General features: G+C 35.9%; 1 protein-coding gene across 1 annotated transcript in view; it reads left to right on the top strand.

The window, feature by feature from the left end:
• The window catches only part of LOC137624264 (titin-like), a 52466-nt gene that overhangs the window by 28431 nt on the left and 9828 nt on the right, over nucleotides 1-14207 (top strand). The window contains 1 exon segment of the mRNA XM_068354800.1: nucleotides 546-729. Within this exon segment, the coding sequence (XP_068210901.1) occupies nucleotides 546-729 (184 nt within the window).

Here is a 14207-nt window from a genome sequence, read left to right as displayed (position 1 = left end):
ATTCATTGAAGTGACTATTTTATTCCGTAGTAATTCCACGATAAATAGCCGTCAAAAGTTACAAAACTACTCTGCAGTAATAATGGTTTATGTTATACAGAAATGGGATGAAAATATCCATTTGTTTCCTTGGACACACACACACAGACTTAATATAAATTTAGTTCATTAGACATAAAGTTTGTTTGTTCTTCTGCCATTCCATCCTGCGTGTAGCTATCGCTATGAACTGGATAATTCCTGTTTTGAGTATTTTACGCGCTTCTAAATAGAAACTGCTCATGTAAGAACATTCATAGAAACGTTTCAGGATGATGATCTCCGAATTACCTTTTAAAGTTTTTCTAAACTAAGAATGAAAATATAAGTAAAACAAACTTGATATCCTGTAGTTGAGCAAAGTGCATCAGCAAAGCAGTAATTCTCTCTCTCTCTCTCTCTCTCTCTCTCTCTCTCTCTCTCTCTCTCTCTCTCTCTCTCTCTGTGTGTGTGTGCATTTATATTTATTTATTTTGTGAAGTTATATTTATTCTTCCTTCTCATAGACATTCCAAAAGAAGAATTGGGTGATGAATGCGCCTCCGATAGAAAAATTGACATAAAAGACGAACCCTTAGAGTTAATGAATCAAGACTTCATGAAAAGTGAACCGACTGATCTTCCCAGTGAAGCAAATAATTTGGCAGATAATTTTGTCTCGCTTGACCAGGGTGTTAAGGAAGAAGAGAGGTAAGTTAAATTTTATTGAGGCTAGCACGATATTATAAGCACTGTATCTCCATTTTCCTCATAGCTCTTAATTTTTTAATTTGTTCTGGCTCTATACACAAACTGTTTTGCTCTATACAGTGGAGATATATTTTGGCGATATCTGAAACTAGACATAAGACTTTTAACACGTTAACCGCCATAAGGCAATTCATCAATTTCTCCCTGCCGCCATAACTACAATGTCCTATCCTTCTCAGTACGTTTGTCACAGCGAACAGGGGAACACGTTGTTTAATCTGCAAGATAGTGGAGAAGGGTAAGAGAGTGTAAAAACCTTGAGACACATGTGGTTCATAAGGCAACATGTATACATTTTTCTTTCTCCGACGCCAAATGCGCCATCGGTGGATCATAGATAAATTGGTCACCGATGGTTCAATTGGCGATGCTTGTCAAATGCCGTTCATTCCTCAGTCTCATTGTACACCGATGGTTCACGCTATAACAATCCATTTTAATTTTTAACTAGTTTACAAAGCTTTTATATATATATATATATATATATATATATATATATATATATATATATATATATATATAATGTGATTTGTATCTCTCTCTCTCTGTGATATTTGGATTACTTCTCTCACTTAGGCCTACAAGTGATTTACATTCACATGAGATCATGATCTACAGAAACCTAAATACGTATATTATTCTTTGATTTATTATATTTTTTATCTTTATTTATTTACTATTCTTTTCTTTGCAATGATTATTCACTAAAGTATACAGACACTGTTTCTTATAAAACAAAATTTCATTTGTCTTTGCGTTGTAATATACTGTATATATATATATATATATATATATATATATATATATATATATATATATATATATATATATATATATATATATATATATATATATATATATATATATATATACACGATAGAGAGTAAAAGATGTGAGATTGGAAGTATGTTTAGAAGTAGAAGGATGGATGTATTGGCCTTGTGTGAGACAAAGATGAAAGGAAAGGGTGAAGTGATGTTTGGTGAAATGTCTGGTAGAGTGTCTGGGATTGAAAGGGGAAGAGCGAGAGAGGGTGTGGCTTTATTGCTGAGTGAATGGATGACAGGTAAAGTAGTGGAATGGAAGGAGATATCATCTAGGTTAATGTGGGTAAGGGTTAGGTTGGGTAGGGAATGTTGGGCGTTTGTCAGTGCGTATGGGCCAGGTAGTGAGAAAAGTGAAGAAGAGCGGAATGAGTTTTGGAATGAATTAACTAGGTGTGTAGAAGGACTGGGTAGAAGGAATTATGTAGTTGTTATGGGTGACTTAAATGCTAGAGTGGGCGCTGGAGAGGTAGAAGGTGTCATTGGGAAGTATGGCGTACCAGGTGAAAATGAGAGTGGTGAGAGACTGGTAGATATGTGTGTTGAACAAGAGATGGTAATAAGTGCTAGCTTTTTTAAAAAGAAAGATAAAAATAAGTATACATGGGTAAGAGTGGCAAATGGAAGAGTAGTAGAAAGGGCATTAATGGATTATGTGTTGATAACTAAAAGAATGTTTGGAAGATTGAAAGACGTGCACGTGTTTAGGGGTATGGCTAACGGTATGTCCGATCATTTTTTGGTGGAAGGAAAATTGGTTGTAGCAAAAGAGTGGGGGAATAGAGTAGGTGGATGTAAAAGGGAGCTAGTGAGGGTTGAAGAGCTAATAAAACCTGGGGTAAAAAGTAAATATCAGGAAAGGTTGAAAATGGCATATGACGAGGGGAGAGTAAGAGAAACTGGTAATTTAGAGGAGGAGTGGAAGTTAGCAAAAGAAAATTTTGTTGGGATTGCAAGTGATGTATGTGGCAAGAAGGTTGTTGGAGGCAGCATGAGGAAGGGGAGTGAATGGTGGAATGAAGGAGTGAAGGTAAAAGTGGAAGAGAAAAAGAGGGCTTTTGAAGAATGGCTGCAGAGTAATAGTATAGAGAAGTATGAAAAATATAGAGAGAAAAAGGTGGAAGTAAAGCGCAAGGTACGTGAGGCAAAGAGGGCAGCTGACCTGAGGTGGGGTCAGGGACTGGGTCAGTCATATGAAGAGAATAAGAAGAAGTTTTGGAAAGAAGTGAAGAGAGTAAGAAAGGCCGGCGCAAGAATTGAAGAGACAGTGAAAGATGGAAATGGAAGGTTGTTAAAAGGAGAGGAGGCAAGGAAAAGGTGGGCGGAATATTTTGAAAGTTTGCTGAATGTTGAGGATGATAGGGAGGCAGATATAATTGCTGTTCCAGGTGTTGAGGTGCCAGTGATGGGAGATGAGAATGAGAGAGAGATTACAATAGAGGAAGTGAGGAGAGCACTAGATGAAACGAGAGTAGGAAAAGCATCTGGTATGGATGGTGTGAAAGCTGAGATGTTGAAGGAAGGGGGTGTGACTGTAATTGAATGGTTGGTGAGATTGTTTAATGTGTGTTTTGTGTTGTCAATGGTACCAGTAGATTGGGTCTGTGCATGTATTGTACCACTATATAAGGGTAAGGGAGATGTGCATGAGTGTTGTAATTCAAGAGGTATTAGTTTGTTGAGTGTAGTTGGAAAAGTGTATGGTAGAGTACTGATTAATAGGATTAAGGATAAAACAGAGAATGCAATCTTGGAAGTACAGGGTGGTTTTAGAAGAGGTAGGGGTTGTATGAATCAGATTTTTACAGTTAGGCAGATATGCGAGAAATATTTAGCAAAAGGTAAGGAGGTGTATGTTGCGTTTATGGATCTAGAGAAAGCATATGATAGAGTTGATAGGGAAGCAATGTGGAATGTGATGAGGTTATATGGAGTTGGTGGAAGGTTGTTGCAAGCAGTGAAAATTTCTACAAAGGTAGTAAAGCATGTGTTAGAATAGGAAATGAAGTGAGCGATTGGTTTCCGGTGAGAGTGGGGCTGAGACAGGGATGTGTGATGTCGCCGTGGTTGTTTAACTTGTATGTTGATGGAGTGGTGAGAGAGGTGAATGCTCGAGTGCTTGGACGAGGATTAAAACTGGTAGACGAGAATGATCATGAATGGGAGGTAAATCAGTTGTTGTTTGCGGATGATACTGTACTGGTAGCAGACACAGAAGAGAAGCTTGACCGACTAGTGACAGAATTTGGAAGGGTGTGTGAGAGAAGGAAGTTGAGAGTTAATGTGGGTAAGAGTAAGGTTATGAGATGTACGAGAAGGGAAGGTGGTGCAAGGTTGAATGTCATGTTGAATGGAGAGTTACTTGAGGAGGTGGATCAGTTTAAGTACTTGGGGTCTGTTGTTGCAGCAAATGGTGGAGTGGAAGCAGATGTACGTCAGAGAGTGAATGAAGGTTGCAAAGTGTTGGGGGCAGTTAAGGGAGTAGTGAAAAATAGAGGGTTGGGCATGAATGTAAAGAGAGTTCTATATGAGAAAGTGATTGTACCAACTGTGATGTATGGATCGGAGTTGTGGGGAATGAAAGTGATGGAGAGACAGAAATTGAATGTGTTTGAGATGAAGTGTCTGAGCAGTATGGCTGGTGTATCTCGAGTAGATAGGGTCAGGAACGAAGTGGTGAGGGTGAGAACGGGTGTAAGAAATGAGTTAGCGGCTAGAGTGGATATGAATGTGTTGAGGTGGTTTGGCCATGTTGAGAGAATGGAGAATGGCTGTCTGCTAAAGAAGGTGATGAATGCAAGAGTTAATGAGAGAAGTACAAGAGGAAGGCCAAGGTTTGGGTGGATGGATGGTGTGAAGAAAGCTCTGGGTGATAGGAGGATAGATGTGAGAGAGGCAAGAGAGCTTGCTAGAAATAGGAATGAATGGCGAGCGTTTGTGACGCAGTTCCGGTAGGCCCTGCTGCTTCCTCCGGTGCCTTAGATGACCGCGGAGGTAGCAGCAGTAGGGGACTCAGCAGTATGAAGCTTCATCTGTGGTGGAAATGTGGGAGGTTGGCCTGTGGCACCCTAGCAGTACCAGCTGAACTCGGCTGAGTCCCTGGTTAGGCTGGAGGAACGTAGAGAGTAGAGGTCCCCTTTTTTGTTTCGTTCTTGTTGATGTCGGCTACCCCCCAAAATTGGGGGAAGTGCCTCTGGTATATGTATGTATGTATATATATATATATATATATATATATATATATATATATATATATATATACATATATATATATATATATATATATATATATATATATATATATATACATTTATATATATATATATTTCTTCTTTAGGAACGCAATGGATGCTAGTAGCTTTTATGGGTATGCAGAACCACCGTCAGATGATGATGATGATGATTACAGCAATGATGAAATTTCAAATTCCTCCCTAAGTGACTCTGATCCAAATTTTGATGATGAAGAAAGTAGCAGCTACAGCGAATCAGAAGATGATGGTACAGGAGATGACAGCATTTTGCGAGCAACGGATGATGATGGTACAGAGGATGAAAATATATTGCCTTCAACATCTAATGTGACAGATATTCAACAACAATTATCTCAAGCAAACGGAAACTCTGACTGGCAGGATACCGTTGCTCTCCCTAGAAACTTACTATGTACAGCTAGAGAAGAGAAACATTACACTTTGCCATCTACTTCAGATGGAGAAGTTCTTCCACTTGATGTGTATAAATTATTTGTTACTGATGAGATCTTTGATTTGATAGTAATTGAAACTAATAGATTTTATGATACTACTGCAGCAATGAAGCCTATTACTAGGCACTCTAAGATGAAAGCTTGGAAACCAGTAACCAAACAAGACATTGAAAAGTTCTTTGGTATCTTTATTCTCATGGGTCTGAATAAGCAGCCAACTTTTGAGAGCTACTGGAGTAGGAGCAAAATGTATGGAGTTGATCTTATAAAGACAACCATGGCTAGGAATAAATTTGAGCTGATCCTACGATTTATACACTTTGCAGATAATAGTCGCTCAGATGGAAGTGATAGACTTTTCAAACTGCGGCCACTGATTCAGCTTTTGTCAAGAAACTTTAAAAAATTCACACCTGGTGAGAAGGTTGTAATAGATGAAAGTATGGTTTTATTTAGAGGTCGGACAATATTACGGCAATATAATCCAAGTAAAAGTCACAAATATGGATTGAAAGTCTATAAATTGTGCTCAGTGGATGGATATACTTGGGAATTCATGATTTACAAAGGGAAAGGTGATAATGCTCCAGGAATAGAACATGCAGAGTATATAACTCGGGCACTAATGGATGGACTTCTTAGTGAAGGTAGAACACTTTATATAGACAATTTCTATTCTTCAGTGCCATTGTCTAGGTACCTTTTAGGAAAATCAACTTATGTCTGTGGAACACTGAGAGTGAACAGAAAGTATGTTCCAAAATCTGTGACACGCAAAAAACTGAAAAAAGGTGAAGTAGCAGCACAGCAGAATTCTGAAGGCATAAAAGTTATAAAGTGGAAGGATCAACGTGATGTTCTTATGCTAACAACTGTCCCTGAATATACCAAAGAATTAGTCAAAACTGGTAAAATAAAACGTGGTATAGAGAGAGAAAAGCCGCAATGTATCTTGGATTATAATGCAGCCAAAAAAGGAGTGGACTACTCTGACCAGATGGCCTCATATTACTCACCCCTCAGAAAAATCAAGAAGTGGTACAAGAAAGGAGCTTTTGAGCTTCTTCTTGGGACAGCTATAGTAAATTCATATATTCTCTTCAACAAGTTTCACACAAACAAACCAATTTCAATAAAGAAATTTAGAGAATCTGTAGTACTCTCACTTTTGACAGGTAAACCAACTGAAGATATAAAGATTGGAAAGGATTTTTCACCCATTGGGGGGAAAAGGTCACTTCATGTTTTAGTTGAGTTAGATGGAAAATGTAGAGATGTGAGAAAAAGATGCAAAGGTTGCTATGAGTTACTTAGTAAGAATGAAGGAAGCCAAATCGCAGCACGCAAAGCAAGAAGAGTAAAGACAGTGTGTGGTCAATGTGAAGGCAAGCCTCATTTATGCCCATCATGCTTTGAAAGACTTCATTCAAAGGAGTACTAATGTTTCTTTGGTGCATATGAAATGCTATATATATCTATATACTGAAAAGTTTCAGATATGGAGCTTTTGCATAATTTTTTTATGTGAATGTGCTATCATGAAAAATGCCTATTATTTTTTCCACTATAATTAAAAGAATTGCTTTTATTTTTTTCACTTTTATAAAATTCAATTAATAAACTTTGATTTGCATGCAGACTATGGTATAACCCTTTTTACTAATTTATCTAAATAAAAATGAAAAAAGTATAAAAAATCAAAATTGAACCACTGGTGGTACATGTGGCGTTTATGTCTTATTCACAATGTACCACCGGTGGTTCACATGGCGGTTAACGTGTTAAGAAAAGTTTTAATATCTGTCGTGTTCATATTATATATCTGGTGACGTCACATCATCAGCTGAAAGCGACCGGGCAATACAGTGATTTTCTTCCAATAGGCTAACGATTAATATTAGTATTTCCATTATCGAAATATTAAGTAACGATACAAAGTATTTTGTGGGTCTGTATCGGTTGTCATGAGTATTACGTAGCGTAAATTTGACTGTACGCTAGTTTTATTTCATCTCTGATAATAGATCGATGTGTTTCTCAAGAAAATATACTAATAGGGCAAATATTTTCTTGAAAATAATATATTTCCTTTTACATTATAAAAATAAAATACTTTTGTTTGGTAAGTTGGTATTTTCTTTTCATTTCTTGCAAGAAAAAAGAAAATGTATTTACATATTTTGCAAGTCATTCTTTGTAGAGTTTGTCACGTGTCTTGTGACGTCATGTATTTGGCGGAAGCGCGCTGACAAACCGAATGATTTCCTTTCATTATGTTGCCGAGTAATCTTATTACAGCATTCCCATCATCGAAACACCGAGTAACGACATCAAATGTTTTAGTGGACTGTATCATTAGTTATGAGATTAGTACAACTTACCATAAAGTTAAGAAAAAAAAAAGTCTGATGACGTCATATTTCTGGTGGAAGGCTTGAGGCAAATCAAGTGATTTTATTCCAATGTGTTCCTATTCCCATGTGAACCGAAACATCGAATAAGGATGTAAAGAATTTTCAAAGAAATATGAAGATTTAACTGCATTAAAAATCAAAATACGAGAGAGAGAGAGAGAGAGAGAGAGAGAGAGAGAGAGAGAGAGAGAGAGAGAGAGAGAGAGAGAGAGAGAGAGAGAGAGAGAGAGAGAGAGAGAGAGAGGTGTATTCCTTTTATAAATAATGATAAGGTCTATCAACGAACTGAATGGAAAATGTGATACCCTATAACACATTGGCGCTGTTGTAATATTCATTATGAAGAGATTTCGAATGACAAGAAAATTATATAAATCAGTGTTATTCGTACTAAATGTGCGCATAATCGTAATACTGCAGCGTCACCTTGAGATCAGCTGATTTCCCAACCGAAAGTAAATCAAAAGTAATTGTTGATTATTGAAATGTTCAAGAAATTAAAAAAAAAAAAATATGAACGTGCTTTAATAAACCACAATTAAACAATTATGTTTAATGAAATATGAAGGCTTAATATTGAACGAAAAATTGAATACTTTATGAAGCTTTAGAAATTAACTACCCGTATGCGATTGACAGAGCTAGCACACACACACACACACACAAAGAGCTACAACGATTTCGCATACCTAATAATAAGAACTGTAGGGAAACTGATTTTATGTAACATATTGGCGCTGATGTAATATTCATCATGAAGATATTTCTAATACAGTATGTTAAGAAATAAAAAAAATGCCATTCGCATGTACGCCATATTTTGATACGGTAGGTAGCGGCACTTTCAGATCAGCTGATCATGACCAAAGATAAACAAAATTTTAAGCAATTCTTGACTGGTAAAATGCTTCCAAAATTTAAGAGTAGAATACAAAAAATGCATTAATAGAGCATAAGATATCCTTTCAAAGAAGAAAATGAAATAATGATAGACAGTAATAAAATATTGATAAAAATATGATCGAGACGATTGCCGAATTATAACGCATCATAATAAATCTACGGAAACTTCACTTTTCTAGTTCGACATACGGCGAACTCGACTTACGACTCGTTTCTCTGTCCCAATCTCGGTCGTAAGTCGAGCAATACCTGTGTGTGTATATATATATATATATATATATATATATATATATATATATATATATATATATATATATATATATACTGTATATATATATATATATATATATATATATATATATATATATATATATATATATACACGGGTATTGCTCGACTTACGACTGAGATAGGGACCGAGAGATGAGTCCTAAGTCGAGTTGGCCGTATGTCGAACTAGAAAAGTGAAGTTTCTGTAGATTTATTTTGATACGTTATGATTCGGCAATCATCTGGATCATATTTTGTCAATATTTTCTTACTGTATCATTATTCCATTTTCTTGTTTCATAGGATATCATATGCTCTATAATTGCATTATTGTATTCTATTCATCAATTTTGGAAGCATTTTACAATCGAGTACTGAAATTTTGTTTACCTTTGGTTATGATCAGCTGATCTGAAAGTGCCGCTACCTACCGTATCAAAATATGGCGTACATACGTATGGCATATTTTTTTTATCATTTCTTAACTTATTAGAAATATCTTCATGATGAATATTACATCAACGCCAATATGTTACAGGAAATCAGTTTCCATACAGTTTGTCTAATTAGGTATAATGCAAAATCGTTGTAGCTCTTTGTGTGTGTGTGTGTGTGCTCGCTCTCGCAATCGCATACGGGTAGTTCATTTTTAAAGCTTCTTACAGTATTCTAGTTCAATATTAAGCCTTTATATTTCATTAGACATTACTGTGTTTAATTGTGGTTTATTAAAGAACGTTTATATTTTATTTTTCAATTTCTTGAGCATACCAATAATCAACAAATACTTTTAATTTACTTTCGGTTGGCATCAGCTGATCTTAAGGTCACGCTGCTGTATTACTATTATGAGCACATACATATAGTGCGAATAACACTGATTTATATAATTTTCTTGACATTCTAAATTTCTTCACAATGAATATTACATCAGCGCCAATGTTATCGGGTATCACATTTTCCATACAGTTCGTTTATAGACCTTATTACTGTATTATTTATAAAAGGAATGCGCGCGCTCTCTCTCTCTCTCTCTCTCTCTCTCTCTCTCTCTCTCTCTCTCTCTCTCTCTCTCTCTCTCTCTCTCTCTCTCTCTCTGTGTGCATTTTTGTTTTTAATTCAGTTGTATCTTCATATTTTTTTTTTTGAAAATTATTAAAAAATTCTATATATCATTATTCGATGTTTGATTATGGGAATAGTAGCGCATCGGAAGGAAATCACTTGATTTGCCTCTCGTCTTCCGCCAGAAATATGACGTCATCAGACTTTTTTTCTTAAATTTACGGTAAGTTGTACTGATCTTATAACTAATGATACAGATCACTAAAACACTTGATATCGTTACTGGGTGTTTCGATGATGGGAATGCTGTAATAAGATTACTCTGTAACAATGAAAGGAAATCATTCGGTTTGTTAGCGCGCTTCCGCCAGATACATGACGTCACAAGTCACGTGACATACAGTAATCTCTACAAAGAATGACTTGCAAAATATGTAAATTCATTTTCTTTGTTTCTCGCAAGATATGAAAAGAAAATACTAACTTAACAAACAAAAGTATTTTATTTTTATAATGTAAAAGGAAATATATTATTTTCAAGAAAATATTTGCCCTAATAGTATATTTTCTTTAGATAAACATCGATCCATTATCAGAGATTAAAAAAGTAGCGTACAATCAAATTTACGCTATGTAGTACTCATGACAACCGATACAGACCCTCAAAATACTTTGTATCGTTATTTAATATTTCGATAATGTAAATACTAATATTAATCGTTAGCCTATTGGAAGGAAATCACTGTATTGCCCGGTTGCTTTCCGCTGATGATGTGACGTCACCAGATATATAATATGAACTCGACAGATATTAAAACTTTTCTTAACGTATTTTTAACTGAAAATAAATACTGAATATTAACAATAAAAGAAAATAATAGTTTACCAAGATAAATCAGTTTATATGTATACATGAAAATAGATTATTTTCAAGGAAATATTCGTCCTATTTCCGATAAACTTGTGACGTCATCACCCTGAAAAAATGGTCGTAAAGTCGAATAGTCGTATGTCGCATAGGTCGTAAGTCGAGCAATACCTGTATATATATATATATATATATATATATATATATATATATATATATATATATATACACAGTAAAAGAAAATTTTGGGGGGATTGCAAGTGATGTGTGTGGCAAGAAGTTTGTTGGAGGCAGTATGAGGAAGGGCTGTGAATGTTGGAATGAAGGAGTGAAGGTAAAAGTGGAAGAGAAAAAGAGGGCTTTTGAAGAATAGCTGCAGAGTAATAGTGTAGAGAAGTATGAAAGATATAGAGAGAGAAATGTGGAAGTAAAGCGCAAGGTAAGTGAGGCAAAGAGGGCAGCTGACCTGAGGTGGGGTCAGGGATTGGGTCATTCATATGAAGAGAATAAGAAGAAGTTTGGAAAAGAAGTGAAGAGAGTAAGGAAGGCTGGTTCAAGAATTGAAGAGGCAGTGAAATATGGAAATGGAAGGTTGTTAAAAGGAGAGGAGTCAAGGAAAAGGTGGGAGGAATATTTTGAAAGTTTGCTGAATGTTGAGGATAATAGGGAGGCAGATATAATTGCTGTTGCAGGTGTTGAGGTGCTGGTGATGGGAGATGAGAATGAGAGAGAGATTACAAGAGAGGAAGTGAGGAGAGCACAAGATGAAACGAGAGTAGGAAAAGCATCTGGTATGGATAGTGTGAGAGCTGAGATGTTGAAGGAAGGGGTTGTGACTGTACTTGAATGGTTGGTGAGATTATTTAGCCCTTCTGCACTGTTAGGGGTCTTTTTGACCCGAAAACAATTTTACATTACCATATCTCTCTTGTTTTTAGAGATTGAAGCTTCATACTCCTTGAATTCTCCTGACTTTAAGAGATTATTGTGTTGCCTAAGCCTGGTAAAATTTTCCAAGTAGTTACTGAGCAGCAAAAAAAGTAACATCTAATCTGTTCAGGTCAAAATGACCCGTACCTACTTTTTGCTGTATTTTTTCACAGTTATTCGCTATCTGTATCAAAGATGGTATGATTATTGAAGTTACCCTTTCAAATACAGTATATACAATTTCTTTACTTATTGTATTCATAGAAAATTGATCTTTGTTTACAAGGTATAGATAAAAAAGTGAGAGAACTTCCATAAAATTTTTCCTAGTAAAATTCATCAACCCTGGATAAGTATGTCTTTACATCATTGTAAGATTGTTGTCTTTTGTCTTTGATTTATAATGATTCAGAGGAAATATTGGTTAGAAAAATGCTAACTATAATATAATACTATGAAAATTATTACCAAGAGTATAGGTCACATGTTTTGGACACTAACACAAGCAGTTTTCTTTGTTTGTGTTCCAGAAAGAGTACAGCTTTTCCTGTAAACAAGTTTTATGGTCATGAATCCGGTGAAGAAAGTGATTGTATATCTTCAGAAAGTGATGATGGTGAAAATTACCATCTTTCAGTTCATGATGATCTCAGTGACTCTGACTATGAAGGTGAAGCTGAAGAACAGCAGTCTCCCGGTCCAAATTCTTCGACCAGAAAGGGAAATACCGGTATGGATAATGGCAATGAACCTTATGATCAAACATCTACCAGCTCAAATTCCACATCCATTGATACTGACTGTAATGATGAAGAACAGCCACCTTCCTCTGTAAATTTCACATCCAAAAAGGGAAATATTGTATGGTCTTCAGAAAAAGCAAACAGGTCATCAGGAAAGAAGTGTGCAAGAAATATCATTGATCAAACTCCTGGTATCACTCGTTATGCAGCTTCAAGAATATCAGATATACTGTCTGCATTTGAATTATTCATAACTCCAAAATTATTCAATATTATTTTGAAAATGACAAACAAAGAAGCTAATCGTGTCTTGGGTTCAGGAGATATTATTAGCCTAGAAAACCTGAGAGCATTTTATGGATTACGTCTTTTAGCAGGAATTTATAAATCTCATGGAGAGTCTCTTAGGAGTCTTTGGGATGACACATATGGACGTCCTATATTTCGAGCTACGATGTCTCTTGAAACCTTCATGAAATATTCTAGATTTATTAGATTTGATGATAAAGAAACCAGAGCTCGAAGGAGATCCACAGACAAACTTGCTCCTATTAGAGATGTTTGGAACATTTGGGTCGAGAGACTCCCTCTGATGTATAACATATCATCAACTGTTACCGTAGATGAGCAACTGGTTCCTTTTAGAGGAAAGTGTCCATTTAGGCAGTATATTCCATCAAAACCTGATAGATATGGGATAAAGATTTGGGCAGCATGTGATGCAGAGAATAGTTATCTTTGGAATGCTGATGTTTACACTGGGCGTAAAGATGAATCTGCAGAACGTGAGCAAGGTAAACGTATTGTTCTGCAACTTACAGAAGGGCTTAAAGGTAGAAATGTAACTTGTGACAACTTTTTCTGTAGCTTAGATTTAGCTAAGGAACTGAAAAAGCGCAAGCAAACAATTGTTGGAACTATCAGAAAAAATCGAAAAGAACTCCCAGTAGAATTCTGTAACCCTAAAGGAATGACCAGATATACTACCCTTGAAGGTTACTACGAAGAAAATATAATTATTTCATATTGTCCCAGAAAAGGAAAAACTGTAGTATTGTTGAGTAACATGCATGATAGTGTCACTTGTAGTGATAAAGAAGAAAAGAAACTTGACATAATTGAATTTTACAATTCAACTAAAGGAGGAGTTGATAATTTAGACAAACTTGTTGCAACTTATAGGTCAAAGCGTCAGACAAAGAGGTGGCCTATGGCCTTGTTTGATAACATAATGGATGTGTCTGCCTACAATGCTTTTGTCCTTTGGAATCTAGTGCAACCTAACTGGAGAGCAAAAGATACCTTCAAGAGAAGAATTTTCCTTCATGAACTTGGATTGGCCTTAGTCCAACCTGTATTGTCTTCAAGGGTATTGTTGCCTAGGACGCCAAATGCCCGACGAGTTGCTGAAGCTGCAAGACCATCTATAGAATATAATAATTCTCAATCTCAAGAAAGAGCTGCAAAGAGACAGCGTTGTCGTATGTGTAAAAATGACAACAAAGTAACCACAATATGTTCTGTCTGCCAAAAAACTACATGTAAGCAGCATGCTGTTGTAATGTTCAAGTGCAAGAAATGCAACTAATTCCTAATCTTTAGTAAGGTAGGGTGGTTGGGAGGGTTAGGTGTGGGGTCTAAATGACAGTCACTTCCATGTAGTAGACCCTGGGCATACAAGGTAATCAATTA

This window comes from Palaemon carinicauda, chromosome 31 (assembly GCF_036898095.1).
Source record: "Palaemon carinicauda isolate YSFRI2023 chromosome 31, ASM3689809v2, whole genome shotgun sequence".
Lineage (NCBI taxonomy): Eukaryota > Metazoa > Arthropoda > Malacostraca > Decapoda > Palaemonidae > Palaemon > Palaemon carinicauda.
The sequence above is the reverse complement of the archived record's forward strand: the minus strand, read 5'-3'. Positions and strand labels throughout refer to the sequence as shown.